The sequence below is a fragment of the Idiotropiscis lumnitzeri genome, chromosome 9, assembly GCF_059441095.1.
Source record: "Idiotropiscis lumnitzeri isolate Australia: NSW breed Sydney's pygmy pipehorse chromosome 9, RoL_Ilum_1.0, whole genome shotgun sequence".
NCBI lineage: Eukaryota > Metazoa > Chordata > Actinopteri > Syngnathiformes > Syngnathidae > Idiotropiscis > Idiotropiscis lumnitzeri.
In genome coordinates this window covers 8,080,481-8,107,813 of record NC_142399.1, presented here as the reverse complement: position 1 = coordinate 8,107,813, position 27,333 = coordinate 8,080,481, and the positions used below count along the sequence as shown (strand labels likewise).

Below are 27,333 nucleotides of genomic sequence, written 5' to 3'. Positions count from 1 at the left end.
ACACAACAGATGGTTACGTATAATTGATTTTGAACATGTTCCACTAGACCATGTACATTTATCTGATCAGGATTTTCTTATTTTGAAAAAAACTCTTCCATATCTTTTATTTTTTAATCTTTGAGATTTTGATTTAAAAACATTTACAAATACAATATAAACAATGTGAAAATTACGTCAAAGATTGCAGTCACAATATAAGATGAGCACAACTTTTTTGTTAATTCTAATGTATTTTTGTACAATTAAATTCTACAAGAAATATTTGAATAACTGTCTTCAAATGTCTAAACTAGGAACCGCTTGTGACATTCATGTGTCAATCAAATATAAGACCCGCCCTTATCATGCCTTTTTATAAACACTCATAATAATTGGTTCAATTAGTGCCAATCAAATCCACGGTCCGCCTTCGTTCACCTTATCAATAAAACAACTGGATCCGTTACGTTGTCAATCAAACCTAAAAGCAGCCTTTAACCCCGCCCCCTTGCAACAATTGGTTACAACACTGCGTCAATCAAACTCAGCCACGGCTGTGCCGTCTCGCCCTCCCCCGGCGTGAGTGACAGGTACGACGGCGTCGCGAAACGGTCACCGGCCACCGACCGCAGACGCGACCCGGGTTCGTTCCGTTTGTGGCGTTGAACGTGATGCAATGCTCTGTTTTCGCGAACGTAACGCCGCCCACGACAGCGACACCGGCACGCGGGGAGCGAGGACGGAGCCCACGGGTGTAGCCTAGCTCGCCGGCTAACTAGCTCGCCTGTATGTGTGGAGCGGTAGCCATTGTTTGAGTTGTTGGCTATCATGGCAACGTCGGCTAAGGACAGCGACGTCCGCTAGACGGGAGCACGCCGCCTTGCTCTTCACGGTAAGCAACACTTTCACCTCGTTTACCCCTTTTTGTTTCTTCCCCCAAAGCGGAACGTTAAAAACACCGCCTACGTCACCGTTGTCTCAATAAAACCCACTGGAACGACGTAAAGACGCTTGCTTTCCATTGACCACCGTTGCCACAATGAAACAACCTTGTTTGCTGTTATACGCAATGTTTGACTTTTGCTGCCTTTTGTGTGAGTTCATCTTCTTCTAAAGCAACCTCGCGAAGGCCTCATTGATGAGTAGCCCATAGAGAAAAGCAAGACATCCCATATTTCCCCGTTGTGTTTGTGCTTTCTTCTTTCTTTCTTTTTTCTTTTTCTTTGTAATCGGCTATTGTGCATCAGTGGTCACAACATTAGGTACACCTGTCCATTCCACCCACCCCCCACAAGGATGATGATGACACAAAGGTAATGGCATGTTGCGGCTTTGTGTGCATTCACAGGCCAGAGCATTGAGTGATGCTGGCAGACAATGTTAAGAAACGTGTGTTTTGTTTTTTTTGTCGTTAAAATTGCTACTTTGCACCATACTGCGCTGTTACTATTTTTTTTATCCTCATCGGTCAGCCAAAAAACACGTAAGGAATAAAGTGGTGTCTTGACATACAAGTTGAATTAAGTCATTGACCAAATTTGTAAGTCAAAACACAGGTATCTCAAATTGTCCCTCTCCAATGAAATAAATTAACTTTAAAAAAGAGGTGCCTTGACATACACGTTGATTTCAATCCATAAAAACTATATTTGTAACTACGGGTATCTCAAATCATCCCTCGCTAATTAATTAACATGCTATTAATCAGTTATAGCCTCCCAAAAAAATGCCAAGTTAAATGATGTCTTGACATTCATTATCCAAACCTCTCATCCTCACGAGGGTCGCGGTCATGCTGGAGCCTATCCCAGCTGACTTGGGGCATTCAAGTTCATTTTATTCCATGACCAAATTTGTAACTCAAAACACGGATATTTGAACTCATCCCTCTCCAATGAAATTAATTAGCCCCATGAAAAAAAAAAACGCTTTGGTATAAGAAAAACAGCACTTTAGGATCTTGCGCTTTGTAAATATATAACGTTTGGGCTGCAAGTATAAAGTGTTTTTGAATCAATTATTGCAGGGTCTTACATTTAAGGAGGAGTCAATTAAAAATGTTCTTTCAAAAATATGTGGCCACACTAATCTCAACACTGAATTCTGATTATATTGCATTTGTGGAATATTAATTAAACTGTAAGATCCACCTGTTTTTATCCATCTCATGTGGTGGCCATTTTGGCATGTTGTTGACTGAAAATTAACTCACAGTTGGTCAGGGCTCCGTTTGAAAACGTCGCATGACAGAACTCAGAAAAGACAACAAAATTCTGTGCCTGATATCTGTAGTTAAAAGCATAACACCGCAGATTTATGGTGTTTTATATAAGGTAGCAGACTTTAAGGCAAAATTATGCTTTTTTTCCTAAAACACGTGTTTCTCTTTGTTTTATCATTAGTTTGACAGTAAACTCCAACTTTGTTTATCTGAACAGTGACTTGTTACTTCACTGACAGCAAACACTGTCTTGTTAAATGAATGCGCAATGACCATGCCACTCAAAAGTGTTTTTGGAAACGCTCAACTTATTCTACTTTTCTTTCGAATTCAAATTGCAAAACGTATGACGTGAGTGGGCATATCTATTGTGCCGAGCGTGGTTGGGTACCGCCAAGACGACCTCCTGCTGCACACCGGATCTCTGACTTGACTTCTAGCCAAAGCCTTGCAAGCGTCTCTGAATGTTTCATGAGGCCATTGTACACTCAGACTTGCACTGAGATGCTCCTTTTTTTTTCGTTCATTTTTGGGGGGGTCGGGGTTGTTCCAGAGCATCGCTTTCTCCATCTTGTAAATGTAAAATGTGAACGTACATCTACAGGTGAACATGGAATTGTAAATCCAATCAAACTTGGCATTAGAAATATTTCATTGGCTTAACGGGGACAATATATTATTTTTAAAATATTCTATTAAGTTTGTTGCCACTGCCAGCTGATGTTTCGAGTCAAACTAAACATAAAACAGGCAAAAAACACATTTCAATTTATTTTAAGGCACCACTGTACAGTATGTAGTTAAAGAAACAATTTATAACTTGAATCTGGGTCAGTTTGAGCCAGAAAAAGTAATTAAATCCCCTTTGCCAATATATATAAAACACGCCAAGGCCTTAAGATAACTGTTCTCTAAATTAAACAAGTCAATCTGATTTGTATTTTTATTTTTTTCTTCTTCTTCTTAACAGTTGTGGTCATCCCACATGATGAGTGACGCCCCCCCAGCCAGGAAGCACAGCCTGCCCCTCTCTCCCTTAGTTTGGTCCACACCTCCGCTTTGGCTACCCTCCTAGAGCCCCCCGCCAAGCCGAGATGACCGACAGGAGGGAGCCTCCGTTCTTCAACGACGACCGCGTGGGAGCTTTTCACCACAAGCTTCCCCTGTACGACCCCATGGAGCTGTTCATCGAGACCTTGACCGGGACGTGTTTCGAACTGCGCGTGCTGCCCTTCGAGGCCATCATCTCAGTCAAGGCCAAGATCCAAAGGCTTGAAGGTACGATTGCATGTGGTGAAGAAAATGATTTTCATGTCTTTAATGAATCCTTTGAAAGCTCAACCGGCTTTGGTTTGTGAGTGTTGGTGTGACTCTGACCTTGTAGAGAATACCAATGTGTCGTGTTTATGGGTGGAGGTGGGTCAGCCGGTGTTTTTGCGCTGGCGCTCACCACTCCCACTCCCAAATGGCGGCTTGGCTCCAGTGCCAGGTCACAGAGTCCACTCTCTCACTTCATTTGCATTCCCAAAATTTCCCTCGAGATCAACCCGTCATTCTCATCGTTCCTTGACTAGACTCTTGAGCTTTCATTTCTTACAAAATACCAAACGTATTTCTAAATACAGCCTTTATTCAACCACAAGGGAAATTCACTGTTCCCTTCGTGCCCACAATGAAAACAGCATGAAGGCAAGCAGCCAAGTCGTTTTCTAATAATATTCCAAACAAGAAAATATGAAGTCATTACTGCCGTGGACTTTTGTATCCATAAACTGGAATCCAAGATGAGCTTGGACTGCGGCCATACTGTAGAGATGGCTTTATTAATTAGACTTGATCACTTTGCACTAATTAAACACTACTTAAGATGCTCTCAATTGCTTCTTCACACTACCACACGTAACACTTTAGTATTTTTGCCCACTTCCAGTATACCCGCTTTCTCTCTCACTCTCTCTCTCTCTCTCAGATGAACTCTTCAGTTGCAGGATTTCATTCTGCTCTGCAAATATTTGAATTGTATGCTTGTGATATTTGACCTGGTTCGGGACGATTAGACGAATGGAGGAATACCCACTTCTGGCCTTGCTTACTCCATCCTTTAAAAAAAAAAAAACTTTTTGTCCTCCATCCCCCAAATTTTTGTCAATCCGGACTTTTCCATCGCTGGGATGGAATGCCCATCTCTGGTTGTTACCACTCAAAACCGACCTCCCCTATATGCGGAAATTGTAGTTCACCATCTTAGATAACTTGGCAGCAACATTAAACCATCACGTCGTCCACCTCTCACCATCAAACAATGAAAAGTGCACATCACGCATAGGATAGATGGAGCAGGTCACCATTTGCAGTAGCGTTGATCGGTCTAAAGAGGGCAGTCACGATTCAGATTTAGTGACTTGAACTAACTATGCGCTTCATAAACCTGTGGAGTTTTGTATTGATTTCTCTCATGGCCTGTGTGCGTGTGTGTGTGTAAAGGCATCCCAGTTACCCAGCAACACCTCATCTGGAACAACCTGGAACTGGATGATGAACACTGTCTGCACGATTACGGGTAAGTGCTCCCTGATGCTCCCCTTTTCGTCATACTAGATCCACTGTAGGCGTTATTCAACCGCGCTTAATGAATGACTAACTTTTGACGTCCCCCCCGCAGCCACAATGATTCCTTGTCATGTCGTGTCGCGCACGCCTGTCACTTCATTCGCCACGCGGGCCGTCACAGCATCACGCGCTTTTGTATTTTTTTTGGGAAATAGAGCGTGATGACTTCTAAAGCAAACGTTTCAATTGGCATTCTCAGTGAAACATTTCAATCGATGTGGGAATCTGATGGTTTCTGCATTTTTGCTCCAAATCTTATTTGTTGCTTGGCTTCTGTTAGTTTTTGTTTAGTTGTTTTTTCTGCCGCATTAATAGTCAGCGCATGTGCTTTTTGTGCAGCATTGCAGAGGGCTGTACTTTGAAGTTGGTCTTAGCTATGAGGGGAGGTCCAATCAACACCAGAAGGGGTGAGGAAAAGACTGGCCACGGATCTTTTTTTTTTTTCTATTTGGTACCAATTATGCAGACTCTTCTGAAACGCTTGTCTTCCTTTTCCCAGTAACTATGGAGGATCCCGTGAAAGAGGTGGCGGACTCGATGGAGGGCACAAAGGAGGAAGGTTGGGAGAAGAGTTCTGCCAACAAACAGGTCACGTTTGTGGTCTACCGCGAAGGCGACCAGCTCAACTTTTTCCGGGTGGTGGACAGGGGAGATGGTTCCCTCACGCCTCTATCTGAATCGCTCAGGTCTGCGTTCAAATACGGTGAACCCACACCTATTAGCGCTTTGCTATTCACACATTAGAAGTGTCTGAATTCTGATGTAGCGGGAGACTTTGGGAGGGGGAGCATGCACACAAAGTCAGATGACAAATGTCCTCTTTGACCGTTTTACATATGTCCACACATGCGCCTTCTTTTGCAGTGGCGGCTCAGTGTACAACATGTGCACCGAGGAGGACGGTGGCGAGCGCTCGGCTGCTGCTCAGAGCCTGGAAAACTCCATCACCATGAATAAAATGAAGCTGCTCAAAGCCAAAATGGAAGACATGAATATCAACAAGAAGGTACGACCGAAATTTGCTTCTTAGGACTGAAAATGACATCATAGTTGCTCAGCTGAGCACCGATCACGTTTCACCTGTTTTGTGAGTTTGCCCATGCGGTGTCTTGTGCTGGTCTTTATTCAACAGCCGAAGAAGACGAGTAAGGCAAAGCCTCGTCCCCCCGTCACTCTCCATCCCGGCCACCCGACGCCTTCCATCACGCGACTCCATCAGCGCCTCTTGCGTTCGCTCCCCCAGATTAACCAGTCTCGCCATTCCGGTGGACATCTACCTCCCATTGCGGATCAAGAACTCCTGGACCCGTCTCCGCCGGCTGCCGCCACCGCCGCTGCCTCCACTTCTTCGCAGTTGCCCATCCCGAGACGACCGTCTCCCTCTTTCCCCTCGCCGTCTTGCTACATGCTTCATGAGGAGGAGCCGTGGGAGACGTGCCCGCCTTTCGCAAAGATTCGCCCCCCTCCCAAAGTCTCCCGCTTAGACATCAGCGGCACCAGACTGATGAGGGACTGCGTGTACCCTCAGCTGCCTCCGTTGTGCACCAGAAGTTCGCCCGAAGCCGCGTTCGACCCACTCAAGCCGGTCAGCGAGGCGGTCGGAGTGAGTTTATTGGAGGAGGCCGGCAGGCTGGTGGCGCCGTCGCAGACCGCCGCCTCGTTCGGCGAGCTGGCGGACCCCCTAAGTCTGGACCTGTCCCCTCAGTCGGAGGAAGCTTGTCGAGCCTTCGACGTCGGGGCGCCGCTGTCCCCCTCCCCTCTCAGCACTTGGACACTCGGGACCGGCGGCGACACCCTGACCAGCCGAGCGGATATAACGCAGCTCAGCACTTCCTTCCATTTAAGCCCGCCGTCGCCCGCTCCCAACTCCCCAAAGCCACGTTTTCAGCCTTTCGACGCCACGCTCCCCCTACAAGTACATTCGTCAGCGCAGGTGAAGCCGGGCAGCCCGTCCTTGATGTCCAGTCACGCGGCGCGTCTGCGGGGCGTTAAGGTGGAGTCGCCCGGCAAGAGGCCCGAGCTTCTCTCCAAGAGGGAAGCCAGAGGCATCACCAAGATGGCCAACCAAGCTTGTCGAGAGCAACTTTGCTCCCTGAGCAACTCGGCGCTTCTTGCGTCTCTCTCGGCGAGGCCTGTCGACGGAAGCGGCGTGAGGAGAGGCGGACTTGGCGTACCCCTGCCACCTGCTACTCCCTTAGGACAGGGCATCCTGGGCTCCCGGCTGCCGGGCCTCGCTCAGGAGGGCACCGCTCGACACAGAGCTGCAGCCTCATCGAACACGGTGAGGGCAGATGTCAGTCTGTGTTTTTTTTTTTTTTTTCGAAGGTATTCACTTGATTTAAAATTAAGACTGAATGATTGTGGAAAATAATCTAAATGGCATCCCCCCAATATTAAGATTAGGATTTAATATGCGGTTATTTTCTAGGTCCTCTTCCCTTGTGGGTTTTTTTAACACAAGCAATAAATTATTCTACTACAGGAAAAAGGTGGACATTGTTTGGGTCTAATATGTTGGGCAAATGAACCAGGAGTTTAGAGTTGTAAAGTTACTTCAATTTGACTTTTAAGTGTTCACTATGACAACCTCACAAAATGATTTCAAAGTGTAGCGTAAACATTACTAAGTCGAAAGTCAAACAACAAAAATGCAAACGCATCTCTGCCTTTATCACTTCAACTTTTCCGGTTTTATGAAATATGTGGACTGTACTTCTTAAGCACTTACTAACGTTCCAACTAAAGTATTTTCTGTTTATATGTTCAATAAACTAACAAACAATATTAACCGTGCATAAAAATAAAGCCTACTGACGGACCAAAATGAAGCAGAGCTCCTCCCCAAATGGCAGCTTTTGCTGTTTGAAAATTGCATTCGACAATGTTGAGATTTCGTTCAATTTGAATTTGATTAATTGTTGAGCCCTACAAGGGAGCATGTTAGTCATGCATCTCGACTGAGAGGCTAACATTGTATGTCGCGGAGGAGCTAATTTTAGCCCAGATTTAATCAGATTAATAATCATCATGCCGTAAAATGAGATTGCAATAAAGTCATGGGATCAATTTTTTTTTTGGAATGTTAATGGTTGAAACAATTCATGTATGCAATAATAATGATTTTGTTGACGGGTGTCAATTATTTGTGGATCCTCTGTTTGAATTTCCCCCCACAGTTTCTCATGTATTGAGCGTCTACAATTGAGTCCCTCTTAATGAAATACTGCACCTTTTGTTTCCCCAGGCCAACAAATGTCTGGTGTCCAGCGGGGGACTCATCCCTCCATTTGGGAGAATTGGTAAGAAAGACGCATAACATGCGACTATGTTAACTTCCCGGACTATCTTATTTGCTTTCTAAAGTCGCTGCAAATATTTAGGCACTGCAACGCCAGTCCCAGCACACGCTGTCTGTCAAATGTTGCCCGACGCGTTACCTTCATTCCTCACAGAATGTTGCTGCCTTTCCTCTAAAGGGAAGATCTTGACCCCTCTGTAATCTTACAGCAGTCATATGTGGTGTTGTTCTGCTATCGTTTATTTTCCGTTTTCATTTTTTTTGTCCTTTTCTCTCGCTCTGTCTCCAACCGCACGTGGAGTATTTCAAACTCCACTGTTGCACGGGAAAAACATTTCAGATAAAAAGGCAAATATATTCACGGTTCATGACCAAGCAGCTGAAGAGGACAGGTTAGAAAAAATAAATAAATAAATAAGAGACGGAACATTCACAAAACATTCTAATCTATCTGTTTCGTTATGCAAGAGTCACTTGTTGAGATGAAAAATATGTTTTGAAGAAGCCGTCCTCGCATAGACGGGCTGTTTTTGTGAAAAGGCCTTGAGGTCAAAAGTATTCATTCTTCCCGAAAAAAGGCCCAACGGCGGTTATAAGTTAACATAGCCTTGCAGGACTTGTGAAATATTCACTTGTATTTTTTTTTTTAAATAGGATTGAAAAGTTATTTTTTGATGACTACAACTGAGAGCGAATGAAAACCCCATATTATTATCCTATAATAATTGAAGTATTTTTGATATAAAAAAAAATGGGGACTGTCCTGTGTTGAATGAATCTACATTTTTTTTTCTCTTCATTTATTGAACTAATGACGAATGAAACCATATTATTATTTATTGAGGTGGATCAGTGTGCATACTGGATGCATAATTTAGCGCAAATGTCAGCATTTGGTGTACAGTATAACAAGCTCGTTTCATGGAGCCCTGCTACGGCTTGACATGGAGTGTTTATTGAAGATATCGGGCAACGTGTGACGCCCCTTTTTTTCATTGAGGACGTCCCCACTGACTGCTGGTCAAACAAGTGCGGTCTGCTCTTGCCCGCGTTACATAGCACAGCTCTGATCCAATAAATGTCTTATTTGTTGCAGTCCAAGGTGCGTCAAAGACGATAATAATCCAATCTCAGAGCAATTACCTTTTTATCTGTCTTCTTTCCCTCAGCTCATCCTATTGTGAGCTGCTCGTTATACTCAATTCTTTTCTTTGTGAGCTGTTTTGACTGGAGGATTGGGTTTGGACTGAATATAACCATGAGGAGTCGCGCAAATAAATTGCTGCGCAAACAACCAATCTGTAGAATCCAGACTATTGATCGGACGCCTCTGCTATAGGAAGACAGACATTTTAGGATGGCAACCCCACACTTGTTTTGCGTGTGTGCTTCTGTCTTAATGCAGTGTTACTTTGAATGTCAAACAATTTAAAGCTCGTAAAATTAAGAGGCAACATATCCCCTGATAATATAATAATATATTGTTGAACAGGCTGGAAACTTGTATAGGATTAAACGGAACAGTCCTAAAATGGTGCAGGACCTACTTGGAGAGAAGAAGTTATTTTTTGTCAGTTTGAAGTGGACATGACTTGGGGTGCCTCAAGGGTCAGTCGTCGGACCCTTTTTTAAGAGACAAAGGAGAGCAGTTCAAATTGGATGAGACAAAATTTCCTTCAAGTAAACCAAAACTGCGGTAATTGTTAAATAGTGGAGTTTTTTTTCATTAGTTCAGGCAATGTTTTTTTTTTAGTTTTTTTTTTTTTAATTTTTTACCTCCACTGGTTTTGACGTGCTTGCATAAAGAAAGAGAAAAAAAATGAAATCTTGGACAGCGCAAGACTTGAACCTGACTTTCAGCAGTTGTATCAAATCAATCAATAAAACAGCTTCTTACCAGCTTTTTTTTTTCCGGCAGACTTGATTTTTGTAATGGTCTTTGCTGCCGATGTTACATTAGCTTCTCGCTGCAGATTGGTTGGCTGCCATATGCTTGTCACTTATGATCAACAGGTAGAGAATTTTATATGACATAAATTGTTGATTGAATTTATTATTGTGTGACAGTTAACAGAATCACCAACACACCCTCCCCATTTGCCATTTAAAGTTAATTGTTTCAATTATTTTTGTTTTCTTTTCCCTGTAAGGAACTCCGACGTACCACCTACCTCCAGTCAAGGCCCCTGCGGGCGCCAAGAAGAAGAGTTCTAAGCATTGCTTCCTTTGCGGCAAGAAGACTGGCCTGGCCACCAGCTACGAGTGCAGGTACGAGCGCTTGCCACCAGTCTTCAAACTCAATCCAGTGCCCTCGTACTCGTCGGATCGCTTTACCTTGCGTGTCGGCCACCGGTTCACAGCCGGAAGCTGCGTGGCGGCTTTCTTGCGGCGACATCTTGCCGCATTGCTCAAGTTGAGCGAGCGTCGCATCTGATGCAACTGTGTGTAACCATAAACAGCAACTGCTAAATAATAACGCTCGTTGAGCAAGGCTAAGAGTTTATTCAACTCCTCAACACCTTTTGATAAAGTTGAGTCATCTGGAGTTTGTTTGTACGTATCGGGACAGTAAGGCCTATTTATTCTTTTTTTTGCGGTAGATTGAATATTTCGAGGTTTGACAGTAAGAGATGAGACAAGGCTTCACAATTTCAACTTTTATTTCTAGCTATTTAGATCTGGAGCTGAAACATATTCAGCCCATTTCTTGGGATAGAAAAGTATTGGATCATGTGACACGTGACTGGCCTCCTTTTTGAACATGACATTTACAGTTGGACGTGTTACCATGAAAACCAGAGAGCCGTCTGTGGGTAGTCGTACAAAATTGCAAAGCTAATAGAAGATGGAAAATTAATCGGAGCTGTTGCACAAACATTAGCCACAGCCAATACAACCATTTGGAATGTCTTGAAGAAAAAAAAAACCCACCAGTGTACTAAGTAACAGATGTAGACGGAATCAAACAACAGCAGTTGATGACAGGAGCTGAAAGGAAAAACAACCGTTAGTGACATCAGCAACAACCTCACAAGTACAGAATGATACACTAAAGGATACTAACCACTGAAGAATAAGCCAAAAAGTACAAGGACGGACCTCAGAAAGTAATTCCAAAAACCAGTTAATTGGCCAGGCAAGAACATTTGACTGTTTTATAAGACTTTGTCCTTGAACTTGACTGCAGAGAGGAATCTTCAATAACAAAAACATATGAACTTTAAAATAAAAACCAGACCATCCATTTCCACATGAAGAAAAAAAAAACATAATTTATGACAGTTGCATTTGAAATAATGGGCATATGCGAGGCTGTACAAATAAGGATATGCAATTCATAGAATAACATTGTCAGCCTTGCATGTGTTTACTGTTCCATGAGAATGTAAGAATATATCGGCATTTAATTGACAAAACTCTAGCCGATGACACTAATCAGAGATGGAAGTAAATTTTCCTTGATTTATTTTGTTCACTATTTCCTAATCCACCCTTTTTTTCTCTAATAAATCAAGTTTTCATAAAACTAATAATAATGATGATGATAATAAAAATATATATCCGTGACCTAAGAGTTAGGTTCAGCAGCAAGTGGAATTTGTTTTCTGAAATCTCAGAATTTACAGCGTATGGTAAAATCCGTGTTGCGCAAGAATCGAAGGTACAAAAGCGCAATACAAGTGACAAACAAAAAACAAAAACAAAAAAATTAAAATATCTCAAAAACCCTGATGCGATCTGAAAAATACAGAGAAAAAAAATCTGCATCAAAAATTATTTTTCGGGACACACAGAGTCATCTCTGATTATAATTTGCTGTCCAGTGCTTATTATCATATTAAAAATTGTACAATATAATTGCTCGGCCTTTTAATCGTCGAGCCCTAAAAATGACTCAGTTCCTCATTTGTCCCCTTTAAAACTCTTGAATCCCCAGTCACGACTTCGGTTGTGCATTGTTGTGGAACTAAAAATAAAGCACCAGTATTTATAGCTGCGACTTGGTGACAAGAATATCTACGTTTGATTGGTCAATCAGGTGCGGCAGCAACTTCTGCGCCGCTCACCGCTATGCAGAGACGCACAACTGCTCGTACGACTACAAGGGGACGGGGAGGCGCTTCCTGCAGGACGCCAACCCGCTCGTCAGCGCTCCCAAGCTGCCTAAGATCTAGAAGAAGGTCCTTCCAGAAAAGCTCCGCCAACTAAGGAGGACTCGTTCAGCCTGGACGGATGGACAGATATTATTCACCAATGTGTGCTTTGTTTTGTTTTTTTGTTGGTCCCCCTTCTCAGCCAAGGTGAACGTTCCTGTGAAAAAGTGTGGACACACAGCAGATGATCAATGTGAACGTGTTTCTTTTCTTTTATGTGTTCAATGAATCCATTGAAGTCTGTGTGCACGTACTTAAGTTGTTTGTTGCAAAATATCTGCTGCATGTTCAGACGTTTAAAAAAAATAAATGATTGATGAAAAAAAAAAAAAGGCGCTGATTGATTTCCATTGGACATGTCTTGGCCAGATGCACTTTAGAAATATCATATTTAAACGTTTTTTTTTCTGGGCTGAGGGGTCTTTTTATTGACAGCTTTGTCTCATGAAGTGTTGTCTTTTTTTTAATCATATATTGCGTCTAGAACGTCTTGTCTTGTTACGGGCACATACAGATGACCACACAAACGAGCTAACCCACATGTGTTTATAATATTTATTCATGGAATATTTAAAATCAAGTATGCAGTCTGTGTCTGTGTGAATGCCAGTTATATTTGAGAATGGAGATGGGATATTTCAATGTGTTTAGGAAATAAGGTGGTTGCCATAAGAATCTTTTGTATTTTGTCTTTTTTTTTTTTTTTTTAAATGCTCAGCCGTTGCAAAAATATCCAATGGTGTCATTGTATCTGCAGGGGTTTGACTTCAAATAAAAATTCCTTTCCATACCTTCAGACACAACCACTTGTTTCTCAAATTTCCTCTAATTTATCCACTTGAGTTAATAGATGCCGCATGTTTCCTCTCAGAAAAATAAAAGCCTGGTAATAAAAGGTTATCTCGGTTCATAGACTGTTTTTCAGCCCGTATTACCCTCTTAATCTCTGTTGCTAACCAAAACAGCACCACTTGCACGGCAACAGACGGATAATGTGGAAGGCTTTGCATGTTGTTATTGAGTTCTCGCTTTCAAGTCGATTGACTTGCTGACCATGACAGCACCTGTCGAAACGTGACGTCGCAGTCTTGTTGCGGTTTCTTGCTCTGAATTAAAGAGAATCTGGTGTTTTATAGAGTCTGGCATGTTTCCAGAAGTTGGGTGTGGTCGCCTCATTTGCTAACCAAAATAGCAATTGTTGAGTCACATAAACTAATTAAGTGACTTATCACATGTTGTAAATGTTCCTGCCCTAAATATAAAGACGCATAACATTGTGATCGCTCTAACATTCTGATAGACTGGCACATTCTCAATTGCTAACCAAAACAGCAGTAGTCGTTTTGCTGCAAAATTTTATATTGGAACAAACCATGCCGTGTGATACCTCAAATTAAAGCCCACAATGACGACGTTGTCACAGTGGACTTATTTTGCCGCTGTAGACTTGCGTGTGGACATAATGTCCCCAAAACACGTTTTGCTTCTTAGGATTATTTTTCAACCAAGCCGGACATATCGCTGCCTCCAAATTCCCTTAATAGTTGTTGACTAAGACCGACCTATTCTTGTGCCAGTGGTGTATTGGTAACGTAGCAACATGATGACATCTTTCTTGTTTTGATCCCAGATGTATTAAAGATAAATCAAGAATGCAAGGGTGTTTGCCACACATCATAAATAGTATATGTTGTTTTTCTGCTTGGCAGGTGAGTCATGACGAATGGCTGGTGGTGCTGGGTTTGCGCTCTGTCTCAGACAAAACCTGACCCGAGTCACATCACGATGGTCTCGCTCACAGCCATTTGTTTTTGCAGTGTTATGGTTCTGAGATAATTGCCCAGTGCACAAACAGTCTTCGACCGTCATATACCACATTGCACGCCAAGGTCAGTTAGAGTTTTAATAACTATTAGGCTTTTTTTTACTGTTTTGATTTATGTTTTTCAAATTCAGTTAGTTTTAACTAGTTGTTTAAGTGGGTTTGTTTGATTTTATCTATTTCAAAATTTAGCTTTTGTTTTAGTATTAGCTTTATTTCTTATTTTTTTTATTTAAAGTATAATTTGTTAAAACTGTTACAACAAACCACAGAAAATGTGCCTCCGCACACCTTCTGATCCTTATCCCTGGATTTCATGCATCCTTCTGACACCAAAGGCACATAACACGCATGTCAATTTGGCAAACTCACTTCAGTTGGGAGAACAGAGGCTCCGTTGTCTCGCTCCAAGCACGTCGTCGTCGCCTGTGCATTCGTAATCAGGCCAAACACAAGGACAGGTTTCGCATATATGGGCAAAGATGAGAGATTGCAACATTCCTCCGGTTAATAACTAACTTGAGTCTAGATTGTCCTGCTGACCATAAGTCTACACACCCCTGTTCAAATATCCGTTTTGGGTTACAGTTCAAAACAGAGACCAAGATAGTTTGTTTCAAAACTTGTTCCCCTAGTTATGTGAACTATTACCTGTACATTTCAATTACCAAAAAATGTGGTTGCGCAAATCTTGGTAATTGGGAGAGAGCACCCACCTGCCACAATTTTAAGTACCTCTGATTAATGTTAAATAAAGTTCTAGCAGGCTTTTTGTGATATTGGTTGCTTTCTAACAGAAGCCCGAATGTGTCTCTGTAACAGGGCCCCTAACTAGCTGTTGGCTACAAGGATGCCCAGAGAGAAGGCTGATATCGGTTCATATTAACGACACAACTGGAAAGCACCACACTGCAATGACATGTCAGGATTTGAGAATTTCCCTAATGCAGTTCTAGCTTGCTGATGGGTAGTAAGGGGCATAGCTGATATCCCGTTTCATCAATTTTCAAGTTCTTGCTTTTCACTCCTTAAAAAAACTTAACTGTTTTGGATCAAATAATGGAGCCCAAGTTTCAAAGCAAACAAGGTGAAGCAGCATTGAGCTGATATGCTGCATGCAAATTGACAATAATAAGTAACTGCTTTTAATTCCTACTCTAAAACGTACCCCCCCAACACACACATTCCTTTTGATTAAGATATTTTATGCATTTTTAAAATCAGTTTCACAATATGGTATTTTGGTCATTTCTGAAAGCTACCAACGAGCCCCTTTGCTTTATAAATTTTGTTTGTAAATAAGTGTTCTTTTTGAAATTTTTAAAAGATATTTTCCCTATTTGCTTTGCCTTTGAATGTCTGCCAGATGTTCTGTTTGTAAATGGTTTGTAAAAAACAAAACAAAAAAGGTGTTGTGCTTTTGGTTGTGTGAATGACAAAGCACATTCGGGAGACCTGGGTATGAAATGTGCGTTATAAACAAAATGTCCTTACTTTGCTTTTATCATCATGAAAATGATACACGTTTTATTTAAAATAAATACATGTGACGTTGACTGTCAGTGTTAGTTATCCATTTTATTTGCGTCAGGTATTTAAAAAAAAAAAAAAAAGAAGATACATTTGCTTAGTCGTCATTTTTGGGCGGAGGTGGAGGTGGGTATTCACCCTCACTAATTTGGAACCTTTACCTTTTTCTTCTTTTATTTTTCTTTTGGTATATTTTGTATTATTTGGTAGTCGTGCTCCTCTTCCTCGCCGCTCTTCTTCCACTTCCACGTGAACGCGGAAGTGGGTGACGCGACTCCACACGCAGCTCCTCCGTGATGCTCGACTACCGAGCGACTGACGTTCATTTCTAACAACATCACGGCCACGCACGACTCGCGACGACCCGAGTCCCCCTTTGGACTTTGTGACGACAAGAGAAGCACCGTGCGCGGAGACCGCCGGACGCCGAGGAAGAGGCGAGGAGGACGGCTGCGTTTGTATCTGTTGGTCGGTCCACCGGTTCCGGATTGAGGGACGGGAGTCATTGGATATTAATCGAGCATCTTCGTGGCAAATAAAGGTAGGCGAAACATTTAAGGTATTTGACGTCGTTTTTATAACAAAGTATTAAAAAATATGTTTCTTTATTACGTTGTCATTTTCTAATTATTCTTCGAGGCTCCCACTCGATGCAACTGACTGGACATTTTATTCGGTACATCTGCACAACCCAATAGCTTCTAATACAATTGAATTCCCAATACAGACAAATTAAAAAAATGCCAACTTTTGATGCACACGAGGGAGGATTAAGTGAATTATTTATGATTGGGGTTGTTTGGTTGCCCCCCTGTCCTGCAAAATCTTCGCAACTCCCCCCAGTATGATGCACTGCAGTTTTTTTTTTTTTTTTTCCATACAACTCTTGTATTGGGTCTCGTTGAAACTGCAAGTGGTGAGTGGATGCAAGAATGATGGATGGATGGAGGGTGAGGGGCATGTTTCAGTCCCTGGTGGGATGCAGGCGTGCATGTATAGAAAAAGGTTTCATATTACATTTCATTGGCTTCTCTGGAGTGTGTAACAAAGGCTTTAATGTTACATGGGATGATGATGATGATAATGATGAACCGTCAAGGGAAAATGTTGTTTTTAATGCAAGGATTTTCTTTTTCTTACTAGAGGCTCATTTAAGGTTTTGTCATGGATCGCTTGTATTGCTAAACATCCATGCTGCAATTATTGGAAGATGTATAGTTTTGAAAATTGACTTAGTTTTAAAATTTTAATTCCAGATTTATTTGGGATTTTTGTGACTTGCATGCACCCATCATAGTTTGTTCTTTTTCCTTTTTTTTTTCTTTCTTCTCTTCAGTTTGTTTGATACAAATATGTATATTAGCGGGTCAACAATTAAATAACTAAATTAGTTTTTTCTAATTAAATGAAGTGCTCATTACTTTGATAAAAGATAAATTGTTGGGAGTTATCGAAAATTGTCCAAATCCTTGTCATTTTGCCCTCTCTACCGTAAATATTCTGATGTGGTCCTTCAGTGAAGCAGACAGATTATTTTTGTGTTTAGTCAAAACACAGCACCCTTTACTTAGTAAATCAATCAACAGTTTATCTTATTTCCTGACATGTAGACCAAACGAGTCATTGAATTATAATCTTATTAGTTTGTGCGTTTTCTGCGCTGTCAATTTGAAATATTGCCCTGATTTTTGATAAGGGTTCCTATTCGTTGCACTCGCTTGTCCGTATTCACTATAGCTACTTTTCCATGTATGTTTTTGTTACGTTCTGTTGTAGCAATACATGATTCATTTTGGCAGAACCAAGTTTCTATTTGAGCTGCGAGGACACCCTCAAGTACTGTGGAGGGTTGTTGGTTGAAATTGAGCATCATCCGTACACACTCCGGATCGGCGATAATAGGTAGTGTTGCGGCCAATGTGTGCCTAAATCAATGGAGTGTGGTTTGGCTTCCAGCTGATTGTTAGCGCGCATCTCGCCTTTCAGCACCGGGCTGCAGGGATCATCTTTCATCCTGCCGCGTACCGCGCCTAATCCTTTATAAATGGGCCGGACTTTTCAGGTTGGCCGCCACTTGTCGTCTTAAATCTACACCTTTAAAAAAAAGTATCGTATGATGATATGGTCAATAATGTGATTATGCAACTGTCATCTTTGGTACATCATTGCTGTTGCCTTTGGTTAAACATGTGCCGCTGTTGTGGGAGACGAAAGGCGAAAACCACATCATTAGTGTCCACATTGCCCAATTAGTGGTTTTTTTTGCCTCACTCGTAACATGTAGTTGTACAACTAGTCTATGAAAGTTAAACTCCTGTGTAGGAATGTCAAACAGTAGTGGAAAAAAACTTGAATAATAAAATACGACTGCGCCCTTGTCATTTTACCAGTGCGCGAAAATGTCTTGTCAAATGAGAATAAAGGGCGCACTAGTGCACGGACTTCACACTGTATGATTTTGAGTAAGTACTGAAATTCCGGAAACTAGTCGCGCAACAGTCAATTTGAACCCAATTTGATATCAAGCAAAGACTCCAAGCCTTTTTGAGTATTTGCTTAATATCCTTGATTTCCATTTTTCGACCAAAGTAGTGCTGCGCTGCCACCGTGCTGCTGAGAATCGTAATTGCTCGCGACCATTTTTGAAGGCGTCCGCAAGCCTGACGGAACAGAAAACGCGAGCGGTCGTAATTATGCTTTTGAAAACTGCGACGAGAAAGAAGAGTCAAAGACTGAAGGCGCCCGCTGAGGCTATTGTGAGCTTGCAAATGAACTCTGCGCTTTCTGTCTTTTGAGGTGCGTTAAGGAGGGAAGTAATTGCGAGGCGGGAAGAACGCAATCCCGAGTACATGAAGGCTCCATTAGCCGCTGGCTGCCGCCATTGTTGTGCACAATAGCCGGCCATGGTGCAAAGCGTCTCCCGACGTCGTTGACAAAATGCGACAGAGGAGTTTGACAGCTTCCATTGTACGCTGCCGAAACCTCTTCAGTCAAACTGATGACATTTTCATTGTTAATCTGCTCACAGACATGTTCCATTTCAAAAAAAGAAATAATATATATAATAATAATGAAAAGTCAAAACTCTTACTTTATGAAAGTATTTTCTTTCCCCATTGAAATAAATGGAAGCTCTTTTAATCCGTTCCAGTTTCCCACAAAAACAAACAATTATTTTGTGCTCTTCTTGGCCACCGGGAGCAGTCCAATGTAGTCATGCAGATGCAAACCAGTAGTTTTACAACTATTGTAAGTAGAGGTGCAATGATTAATAATAATCGATTAATGCTAACAGACAATCCATTACTAAGTCAATCATCAAATAATTTCCGAATCAAAGAAACAATTAGAGCCATTGTTTAACTTAAAATTCTCCGATTCTGACATGTTATAAATCAAACCAGTAACTAAATGAGAAATAACTTATGTTTGGGTTGTAAATGTCTTTTTTATTACAAAGGGGATGGATATTAAAAAAAAAAAACGTTTTTATAGCCAATTCAATGATTAATAAAAAAATTAACAGATGAATCGATTATTACATTTGTCACAACCCTAATTGCAAGAGACTCTTGATTGTCACAGTTGTTTTTTTGCAGAGGATAAAGAAAATACGTCTATTGGAATTGTTATAGTTTTCTGTCAGCTTGTGTTGATGCGCCATTTGTGTTTAAATATCCGCTGCTTGAAAGGGTTAAAACTGCGAGTATTGATACTTTTCATGAGCCTGTCAATGGCAACCCGCATGCTATGTTAGCATTAAGCTAGCTGAAGGCAAATTGGTGCGGTAGTTTTGAATTTAAAATTCCCGTCGTTTTATATTTAGTTTGAACAATTCAGTTCCCTATCTTAGCTCACAAGCCAAATTCTGATAATTCCAATTGAAATTTCCTCTTTATTTTTTTCTTCAAATTTTGGTCACAAGCTTCTTTTCAAAACGTCAGCATCAGACTGTTGTCTGGCTCACTCAGCATCTCTTGGCAAGCTGCCTCCTCCCCGCCAATCCGTTCTTCTGCTTAATCTGTCAAATATTATTGATTGCATTCCACGAAGAGAGAAATGGATACTGCCAACAAAGATGCGGTGAGGGGATGAGAGGGGGACGTTCACGGTGCTTTCCGTTCCAGTCGTCGTCTTTTAATCTGGATGTTGCTTCACGCCTCCCATTACGCTTGGCAGAATTTTTAGATTGACTGATAAAAAATACAACAGTGTGGCTTGTTGGTGTTTTTTGGTGGTCTGCAATGGATAAATGTCATTTCCATTCAATGAATTAAGGAATTTTGATTTTACCAGAATGGCCGCGGCACGAGTTCAACGATGCAAAAAAAATGGTATAAACTTATATTCGTCTTGTAAATTATAAATAAAAAATGTCCTCAATGATGTCCCACTGAACTTTTTGTTTGAGTTTGGTTTAACAATATTATCAAATGTCTCAGCACAGGCCTCCGTATTTCTGCTGTCACATGATTGAGTAATCTAATAAAACTAATTCGATATATTCCCCACTGCGGCTCGGTCCGTAGTGAACTCAATGGATGATGTCATACACACGTGAGTGGGAAAACCACAAAGTAGTCCCCATTTCAATGGAAGGATACAGTACGAGGAGGCGGGGCCGTGTTTTGGACGCCGGCCATCCATCAAGCGCTCGCCGTTGCTGGCTCAGCGGAATAGGCCGAGGCGTCTCTGCAGGTAGCGGCGGCGCTGGATGACATCATCAGGCCATCACGGGACTTTCTAGTGGAAGCAACATTTATTTATGTTCATAGTCTGCGCTTGGGATGGACGTTGGAGCGTATATCAATCATGGACACTTGGGCAAAGTAACGATCTATTAATGTATTTAATTTTCTAAATTTGTGATGGGATGAACTCTTTGAACAGCTGGCGAAAGTCATCGCGCTGTCCGCAAATAGCAAACTTCCGCAAGTAATTCAGGGCCAAATTGCCTGCAGCTGCCACAAGATGGTGCCAGAGTACCACTTTTTGACAAGTCTTCTTTTGCATGCTTTTTCTTAAAGGGGAAGTGAACCCCCCCAAAAAAAATCTTTAGAAGAAAATGTATGCAGCCCCAATAGTCGAAACACGGCATTCTGAGGAAAATTGTGTAAAGCAATAAAATCCACTCGTTTTTAATCATCTCAGGGGGCGGCCATTTTGTCACTTCCATCGACTAAAAATGACATCACAGTGGCTCAGGTAAACGAACAATCATTGCTTAGCCTGAGAAAATGGGTGAGCCGTGTTTGGTCTCGACCTGAGCCCCGAGCAACTGTGATGTCATTTTCAGTCGATAGAAGTGACAAAATGGCCGCCTCATGAAATGGCTAAAAAACGGGTAGATTTTGCAGCTTAACGCATATTGCACAAACATTCATCGGAATGTCGTGTTTAGTTGGACTCATGAGAGCGCGTAGAACATTTTATTGCAAAGAATTTCTTTGGAGTTGACGTGCCCTTTAAGTACAGTACGGCGAGTACTTTTGCAACCTTTGCTCCCCGCAGACTGACAACCAAACAAACACAGCCGTGAGGTATGTCGTTCTCCTTGAACTATGTCAGGCATTCGGCCTCCTGCCAGACAAATGCGGGCTGCAGCATTTGCTTCACATTGCCTCTGGGGCATCAACATTTGTTGTCACTGTGTTTTTTTTTTTTTGGCTGCGGCTTCGCCAAGGCCGTTAACCCAGCCAAGGAGCGGCGAGGGAAGCCCATGGAGGACGAGGGGCCTCACTTTGTCAACCCAATTAGACTCCTCCGTCGGTTCCGTTAGGCTGCGTACGCTCGCTGAGGGGCGGGCGGGGCCCGTGCGTCTAAATCAAGACTCGGCGTGCCGACGTGAATGAAAACATCCTAAGCTTCCTTGTGACACAAAGTGCATCTAACGGAACGACGTGCCAAGCCTCATCGCCCCTCGACCTCGTCTCACTGTTGACTGACAATTAAGTGTATTGACAACTGAATGAATTGCAGCAAGCTGAACTACAAAAAAAAAAAACTGACATTAGAATGCAAGAGAAGACAATTTTTTAAATTGCAATCGCCCGACTTTCCTGTTCCCAAATTTCTTATTTTGAAAATTTGCCTCCTTCTTGGAGCTGGTAGTCAGCATGCAAGGGGAAGCCTTTGAAGTGTTTTTACCAGCTGATCAGACACACTGTTACGTAATATGTTCTGACTCGGCAACACGCCCAAACATGGCCGAACCGGGATTCAGACACATGTGATGACACTCCACAAGCTGTTGCACAAGTGCCATCACATTTCTACCAAATCGTGCAAAACACCAGGAGGAGCATCCTCGAATCTCCAAGATCACTATCATTAAATAGGCTAAAATCCCAAATTTATTACATCATCGCTAATTGAAATGTCACGTGGCTGGCCAGTTCCTTCGGCACCGAACCGGTACAGCGAATATTTTGAACAAAACAGGCTTACTTGAATGTATGTGACAAAATTAGTATTCATTGTTATTGGCTAAAATACTCATCCAGACTTTTTAAGGCAACACTTTAAATCTTGAGGCAAAATTATGCGGCACAACTCAAATCGAGTGAGGTAAGAGACGGAGTTTTGCAAAAAAAAAAGGAGCTATTATGTCACATCAGCGTGTCACGATAACATGATTTTCGTCAAGCTGGGTCATTTTTCACATATCTAGAATTAGAGCAGGCTCGTCCCAGAGCAGTGTTTGTCCACCAGATTGGCAAAACCGGAAATCAACGTTGAAATTTTCCATTTTAGCTTTCCCTGTCAAACCTCGCATTTTTATTTTTTTTATTTGAAATTTGAAAATACAAATATTGAACAAGCTACATCTCGCATTATTTTTGCTTCATTGTTTTATTGTACTGAAACTTCTCATTTGAGTAACGGAATTAGCAACTAAATGAAAACTAGCCACATAGCATAAACATCACGTTGACCACCAAACACTTGAAAGTGATTAAATAACAACAACAAAAAAAAAAATACAAATAAATTGAATCTCCAAAAATAATTTAGGTAACCAACTGTGCTGAGATTTTCGGTTCTTCTCATCGGTGTTGCCCCTTTAGAGCGCCTCGTTGTTGCCGTGTGAAGGAAAGCCCGAACCATTTGAGAGCGGGAAAAAAAATGGCTCCATTTTTCACACTTGGCAATTTTTTTTTTGTTTTAAATTCATTATTGGGTTGTTAACAACACTTTCCTTTTTATTTTCACTTTACAAGGATTTAGGAAGCTATTCTGCTTTGAGATTTAATACGACTGCAACCAAAATGTGACAGCAAAGCAACTGCGTGTTTTCGGCTAAATGTCATAAGTGCACTTTGTCGTCTGAGAGTGAATTAAAGTGGTCTTTTCATTTCCTCTTTCTCTCACTGAAAGGAGCCACTTCTCTTTTCTCTTTTTTTTTTCTTTAAGTGGCAATACAAACTTGCCAGCATTATAAATATTATGTCGTTTTTGTTCACAACCTGCAACCTCCAAAGTCCAACATGATCTGTTTGTGACTTCCAAGTTGTACTAATTTCAATTTGGCACACGATGCACGTCATTCCATGCGACATAATGCATTTATTTGTTTTTTTGTTTGAGGTTCCGACGTCGCCGTATCGCATGAAGTTTCCCATGTTTACCACCTGATCCTGTTTGCAATTGAACATTCCGCCAATCCTTCTTTCTCTTGAGCTGTGTCGCAACGTGTAAGCATCCCGCGCGGATTAGTCGGAATGCCAGCAGTGAGCTTTGGAGAGGAATTCCTCTTTCAAATGGAAGTGAAGTGATTTGAAAGGGAATTTAATACAGAGCTCAAATTGGTGGGCCGTAACATCCAGGTGCTTCTCTGCCATCAATTATGTCACCCGGGGTGCAAAAGCTGCAGTTCTGACCACTTTAGTTTCACATTTTTGCATTTTTGGATACACTTTAGTGCAGCGGGGAGATGAAAACAGGTCAGAATGCCGATTTGATGACTTCACTGCACCACATTATGTGACATCAATAATGGTGTTTGTTTTCCTCTTTCTCGAAACTTCATGAATAATTCATTGTTTAGGTTGACAAACAATGTGGGTGATGTTCCGATGCACGCGCAACAACGACACTCCACTACTTGGGGAATTGATATCAATTGTGTCAACTCCGCGACTCATCAAATGCGCCGCTGGCAATGTGCAGCCAGTGAGACCCGCGTGCACGGTTTCGCTTTGTTGATTTCAAAAGTATGGAAATAAAAAAAAAAAGTGGAGGAGGAGTAAAAACATGCGAGAAGAGGTTCATTAACCTTAGACCTTTGCAGCGAACACAGTTTATATTTTATTTTATTTTTTTTATAGTAGATTCCGGAATTGGAATGTGCTAATTAAGGACTAAAAAGTCACTGGGAGTAAATGGTGGAAAAACACTTTTTTTTTTTTTTTAATTGCCGCCCACAATAGAGATTAAAACAAGAGAATTATACGTCTATGAAACCAAATTGCATTATCAGGCTCACGAAAGTCTACTATCTTAGAACTAAGTAGTAAGAACTTAGATGAACAACCAAACAACTAGAACACACTTTTTCTCCACTTGAAGAATGAAGCATGACATCGGTTTGCTCTAAACGGCCTTTCTCACCTCTTGCTTGCCTCACAAACACCCACTTGCTCCACTCGCAAAAGCGATTCAAATGTATTCAAGCTCATTAAAAAGAAAATTGCTTTTACCTCACATATCATTTTGGCAATAAAACAATATAAGTGCATTTTAAGAACGAAACAGCTTTATTCCCCTTCACTTTATGACATTTGTTTACACTGAATGTACATAATGTGAAGTCATCGTAGGAAAGGGTGTTTAACCTCCTTTTTTTACTTGTTGACACAGAACTGTTCCTCGCCACTTGCCTGCCTCACATTCATACTTGCTCAAACACATTTGTATAATGTTGCTGTCCTGTGAATAAATTGTGACTAAACCCCCAAAAAAAAAAAAAAAAAAATAAAAAATTGAGCCTCTTCTTCACAGGACAGCGACAACATAATAATATGCATTGGGTTGTTTTCACTTAAGTCGTTTCACAGCATGACGTTTGCAAAAAAAAAATGTCCTTCCCCACGTCTTTGCCTGCCTTGCACACGGCCACTTAGAACGCACATGATTGCACCATGTATTCCCTGCACGCATCTCTTCCTTATAGTGTACCTGTTGGTTGCTAGGCAACATAGAAAATGTGATAAGAATGCATATGACAGTGACAGAAAGGCATCCGTGTTGAAATGTGTTTTTATATCTTTGAGCGCAAAGATGTTGGATGCAGTCCATCAAACAGATTGACGGCTTGAATCGAGGACGTGATGTCAAATCGACGGCGTGATGTTTTGATGCCGGCTATTTTTGACGCATCCCTCCGAGCTGAACTTTCAGTGACCCACTTTTAAGTGTGTTCACGGGGCCAACACGGTGTTCCTGTTTTGGTAGCCATGTCAAAATGAAATTTTAATGGCGAAACAACAAGCTCTCCTTTTTTTTTTTCCTCTCTCTTTCCAAATGGAGATGCAATGCTAAATTGGCTAAAGTGACTCGTCATTCTCCCGAAATCACCCGCTTCCGGAACGTCTCTTACCACCAGGAAAGCGACTTAATCACGCCCTAATTGGGCCTCATTAGCATAGAATCAAGAAAGGATGCTTTGCAGGTTTATTTGCAAATGCATGGTGACATTTGACGGACTAGAAAATAAAGTCACGTCTGGATCGGAAGGGAAAAAATTAGGCTAATTTATTTCCATCATCTGATTACGAAACACAAATGCAGACTGGAAACTGGAAGAAATGAATTTTTGCACTTCCATTGGGGGGAAAACATTGGAAATCACGTCAAAACGTGGATGTTTTCATCGACATCTTAAAGTTGTTGCGACGGATTTAACTCCTGAACTCTCGTTTGTTTGTCGGCTTGAATCATTTATGCTTAATCATTTTCTTTCACTTCTTTTATCAGCAAAACCGAATCAGCAGCTGCTCCCTCTCCCGATTAATGAACTGCCGCCTTTGGTTTGTACAAACAAAGTCTGCTTGTTTAGCCAACAAACTAGTTTAGAATCGACCCCGACATCGTTTATTAGCTTCAATTCCTTTTGACAAGCACGTCAGTGTGGTGACTGGCGCGCGATGCAGAACAGAATCAACAGAACCGCATTCTTTGTTCAAACACCAGTTGTACAAAATGAGTGAGACGCAAGCGAACTACACTAAAGCAACAAAAATAATTTTGACCGATGATCATGAAGGAGAATTGCACGCAAAGAGCAAAAAACAAAAAGAACGTAGGAGCTAAACCAAAATACCAGCCAAGGCTGATCACCAGCAAGTGGATTCCGCCCACCAATAAACAAAGGCAGACTGTGGGCGGAGGAAAAAAAAAATGACCAGCAAGCTAAAATTTGAACGTTTGCTGATTAATTTCATAAATGAGCTTTCTGGGGTTGATTTTTAAATATTATTTAAGTTGGTATGACTGGTCGTCCATACGGAAGGAAGAAGGTCAAACAGTTGTTTGGTAATTATTGTTTACTTTATTACATAATATTTAGTGACCGTTGTGTTAAAAAAAAACAAAAAAAAAACTGGACCTCCACAAATTCTCACTCTAAATTAAAAAAAAAAAAAAACTAATACTAAAACCAAACTAAAGCAGGCATTTCAAGAATAAAAAGCTTACAAAATTGCTTTTAAAAAACTTAATTGAAACTGAATTAAAAAAAATTCAAGATGAAATAAAAACCTTAAATGAAAAATCCCAAACTGTAACCCTGGTTGTGAATCGACCCCCTGGTTGCAGACTGACTTCTTTAGAAAATGAATCCAACCCGCACGCTCGCTCCTCACGACTGACTGCAGACTTGCAACAGCTTTTTCATTAGCCCGGAAAATAGTTGCAAATCAATCCCTTCACTGTCTCCTGGCTGCTACCTTTTCATGTTTACTCGCAGTAAACTCCATCGACTGAATCAACCTCTGTGGTTTGGTGCCTGCACACTTTCATGTTCACGATCAGTTTTCTCGAGCTAGCCAACCTTTCAAGATTGAATGATCCCTTGGACCCTCTTGTGGTCGTAGTTTACGTGCTCTCTCTTCCGCTTCTTTAGTCAGCCAACTAGTCGAGACGAACTCAAATGAGACACAGCAAAGCAACGAGCCGGTCATTGCTTAACCTTTACGCTGCGGGTGACAAATAAGGTTGAGCATGTTTCTATGGGAATACGTTTCACGGAGATGAGGGGAATATCCTTTTTCGTCCATTTTTGGCCCATTTTTGTCCCCCTTTTGTAACCTGCCAGGAAGATGTGTGCGGAGATGGAGAGTGCATCTGTAGTGCAGTCGTGTGGGGATGGGTGGACACACGCATGGGTGCACTTGACGAGCGCAGGACGAATCTTAGGTCTGATCTGACAGCATCGGGGATAATAGCGGAGTGCAGCTGAGCAGAACGCCAGGGAAGACGGGGGCTGTAACTGAAACAGGGGAAGACCTGCGCTAAAGGGCGAAGGCAACTCATTGAAATTCGGAATCCAGTCAATTAAAATCTGATTTGTAGAATGAACTTTCATCAGTTTTGTTGTTTACTGTCTTTACTGAGGCCCAATGAGTGAAAACGGTCATTCATTCAGTCAATCAAAACTTGCATCATCGTTTTCAAAAACGTTGTCCCCGCCTCCCAAACACGTATTTATACGTTTTAG

General features: G+C 41.6%; 2 protein-coding genes and 1 long non-coding RNA gene across 4 annotated transcripts in view; 2 read left to right on the top strand and 1 right to left on the bottom strand.

Annotated features, from left to right (window-relative positions):
* Positions 1–529: 529 nt before the first annotated feature.
* zfand4 (zinc finger, AN1-type domain 4) lies at positions 530–13,061 on the top strand. Its single transcript, XM_088305545.1, has 10 exons — positions 530–874; positions 3,174–3,481; positions 4,688–4,763; positions 5,153–5,220; positions 5,313–5,499; positions 5,678–5,819; positions 5,946–7,094; positions 8,058–8,112; positions 10,262–10,379; positions 12,151–13,061. Exons 2-10 carry the CDS (start codon positions 3,298–3,300, stop codon positions 12,284–12,286), a joined length of 2,115 nt encoding a protein of 704 aa, XP_088161671.1. The 5' UTR covers positions 530–874; positions 3,174–3,297; the 3' UTR covers positions 12,287–13,061.
* On the bottom strand, positions 10,754–11,761 carry LOC148330101 (uncharacterized). The gene is made up of 2 exons (XR_015845159.1): positions 11,176–11,761; positions 10,754–11,099 (listed from the first exon to the last, which is right to left on the bottom strand). It is a non-coding gene; the product is annotated as an uncharacterized LOC148330101 (long non-coding RNA).
* Positions 13,062–15,565: 2,504 nt separating the features above from the next.
* Positions 15,566–27,333, top strand: part of marchf8 (membrane-associated ring finger (C3HC4) 8) — a 58,841-nt gene continuing 47,073 nt past the window's right edge. For both annotated transcript variants that reach the window (XM_088304025.1, XM_088304023.1), the window contains exon 1: positions 15,566–16,158. The gene's annotated coding sequence lies outside the window, so the exon portion shown is untranslated. The remainder of the gene's footprint in view (positions 16,159–27,333) is intronic.

Excerpts from the sequence above, each read along its gene's own strand:
- zfand4 (XM_088305545.1), top strand. The coding sequence starts at position 3,298 with ATGACCGACAGGAGGGAGCCTCCGTTCTTCAACGACGACCGCGTGGGA. Across the intron at positions 3,482-4,687 it reads CAAGATCCAAAGGCTTGAAG|GCATCCCAGTTACCCAGCAA; the intron begins GTACGATTGCAT and ends GTGTGTGTAAAG. Across the intron at positions 5,820-5,945 it reads ACATGAATATCAACAAGAAG|CCGAAGAAGACGAGTAAGGC; the intron begins GTACGACCGAAA and ends TTTATTCAACAG.